At 58.1% G+C, this 2730-nt stretch overlaps 1 protein-coding gene across 1 annotated transcript in view; it reads right to left on the minus strand.

Annotated features, from left to right (window-relative positions):
• Window positions 1-2730, minus strand: part of LOC106810085 (rootletin-like) — a 13609-nt gene that overhangs the window by 3852 nt on the left and 7027 nt on the right. Inside the window, exons 4-7 of the mRNA XM_014813359.1 lie at window positions 2432-2512; window positions 1451-1505; window positions 1099-1239; window positions 751-813 (exon numbers count right to left, since the gene is read on the minus strand). Of these exons, the coding sequence (XP_014668845.1) occupies window positions 751-813; window positions 1099-1239; window positions 1451-1505; window positions 2432-2512 (340 nt within the window). The remainder of the gene's footprint in view (window positions 1-750; window positions 814-1098; window positions 1240-1450; window positions 1506-2431; window positions 2513-2730) is intronic.

A 2730-nucleotide genomic window follows, 5' to 3' on the forward strand; every position in this document is an offset into this window, starting at 1 on the left:
ATGAATGCGCACGCACGCACGCACGCGCGCACGCACGCGCGCGCATACCATGGCTACGGGTTACACGCACGTGCACACGCGTAGGCATGCGCACGTACCACGGCTACAGTTACACGCGCATATGAATGCGCACGCACGCACGCACGCGCGCACGCACACGCGCGCATACCATGGCTACGGGTTACACGCACGTGCACACGCGTAGGCATGCGCACGTACCACGGCTACAGTTACACGCGCATATGAATACGCACGCACGCACGCACGCGCGCACGCACGCGCGCGCATACCATGGCTACGGGTTACACGCACGTGCACACGCGTAGGCATGCGCACGTACCACGGCTACAGTTACACGCGCATATGAATGCGCACGCACGCACGCATGGATGCACACGCACCCACGTTCAGACTAAAGTATAAGGAAGACTACGCATGCACACTTGTCGACAGATGCCACGCGATACGACAACTTTGCGAGATGCAAACACTGGCCGAAGCGAGCTTTGCAATGCTACCGAGTGCACTGTCAAACTCTTCGCTGACATCTCAGAGACAGACGACGACAAACAGACAACACTCACGTCTGTCGCGTCTGTAACGTTCTGAGTGATTGCTTTTTGCAGTTCTCAGTCACACGCATCGTAATGGTGACTTCGCACACAAAGTTGCGACGTGGCATCGCAGTATGCTTTACTGCATTATGTAGGGTAACTACTCTATGGGTTGACGTTACTAGGGGGGATTTACGGCAGGTAAAGTTGCAACACCTAGGTAGTCGACAAGGTACGGGACACATTCACACGTGTCATGCTGATAGAGAAAAAGAGAGAAACAGACACGATTGTTCGAGACAACCTAACCAAACCCACTCTAACTTGAACAAACCCAATCTAACCACACCTGTTATTAACCCATTCTAACCAAATCCAACCCAATTTAACCTGCACCAAACCCGGTGCAACCCGACCAAATATATCCCGACGCGACCCAAGCTGACCCTGACCACGACCCGACCTGACCCAAGCTCACCCTGACCCCAACCCAACCCAACCCGTGGGTCACAGCCTCCCGACCCCACCCACCCGTGACCTTTACCTTGTCCTTGAGCTCGCTCTCGCCCTGCTCGGTCTTGGCGAGGGTGAGGGTCTGGCGGTCGACGGTCAGCTGCAGCGATGCTCCCTTGTCCTCTGCGTCCTGCACCTGCTTCAGCAGGTTCTCCACACGATTCTGAAGCACCTGCAACGGACAGCACGCGTTGTGAAGTATTGTCACCGCCGCCGCCGCCGCCGCGCCGCGCACGTTCGCTTGTTTGTCGCCACTGCAGCACGGACGCGCGAGGTAGTCGTCGTCGTCGTCGTCGAAGAAGAAGGCGTTCTCTTGTCGGTCGCCATCGGAGCACCGACGCGTGAGGTACCGACGGTCGGGCGAATAGACAGTAGCAACATACACACCCGACGGTCGGGCGAATAGCCTCGGCCATGTTCACACGTTTAGCTGTCATTCTTTGGACGTATATGAGCAGACTGCGTATGTAACTGTGTACGTCATCGTCTAGTGTTTTTCACGCACGACAAGATTAGCAGGAGAGCCGAGACACTTTTACGGGAGACGGTCACGATATATCGTCAGGAGTAGGATCATAACTTACTACAAGATATTTGACTTTACTGTCGATGTCGTTGCTTTGTTACTATACTCCTGATCTAGGAATTTTTACCGTTATTACTCTGCTTGGTTATTTCCTTTCGTTTGCCTGACATCCCCAAGATTTGACTTCTGCAGCTGACCTTGACGGCATCTCACGCTGCAGTTGCTGCACCTTCCCCTGCCTCTCCCTCCTCCCTCCTCCTCCTCCTCCCTCCCTTCCTCCCTTCCTCCTCCCTCCCTCTCTCCTCCCTCACCTGCATCCATCCAGCTTCTCTTGCAGCACGCGGCGGTCGTTTTCGCTAGCGCTGAGCTCACGCTGCAGCTGCTGCACCTTCCCCTCCCTCTCCCTCCCTCCTCTCCCTCCTCCCTCCCTCCCTTCCTCCTCTCTCACCTGCATCCATTCTATTCTCTTGTAGCACGCGACGGTCGTGCTCGTTAGCGCTGAGCTCACGCTGCAGCTGCTGCACCTTCCCCTCCCTCTCCCTCCTCCCTCCATCTTCCTCCTCCCTCACCTGCATCCATCCAGCTTCTCTTGCAGCACGCGGCGGTCGTGCTCGCTAGCGCTAAGCTCACGCTGCAGCTGCTGCACCTTCCCCTCCCTCTCCCTCCTCCTCCTCCTTCCTCCTCCCTCCCTTCCTCCTCCCTCACCTGCATCCATCCAGCTTCTCTTGCAGCACGCGGCGGTCGTGCTCGCTAGCGCTGAGCTCACGCTGCAGCTGCTGCACCTTCCCCTCCCTCTCCCTCCCTCCTCCTCCTCCTCCCTCCCTCCCTCCTCCCTCACCTGCATCCATCCAGCTTCTCTTGCAGCACGCGGCGGTCGTGCTCGCTAGCGCTGAGTTCACGCTGCAGCTGCTGCACCTCCTCCTCCCTCTCCCTCCCTCTGCCTCCTCCTCCCTCCCTCTCTCCCCCCTCACCTGCATCCATCCAGCTTCTCTTGCAGCACGCGGCGGTCGTGCTCGCTAGCGCTGAGTTCACGCTGCAGCTGCTGCACCTTCCCCTCCCTCCCTCCCTCCTCCTCCCTCACCTGCATCCATCCAGCTTCTCTTGCAGCACGCGGCGGTCGTGTTCGCTAGCGCTGAG

The sequence above is a fragment of the Priapulus caudatus genome, unplaced genomic scaffold (genome assembly GCF_000485595.1).
Source record: "Priapulus caudatus unplaced genomic scaffold, Priapulus_caudatus-5.0.1 Scaffold409, whole genome shotgun sequence".
Classification (NCBI taxonomy): domain Eukaryota; kingdom Metazoa; phylum Priapulida; class Priapulimorpha; order Priapulimorphida; family Priapulidae; genus Priapulus; species Priapulus caudatus.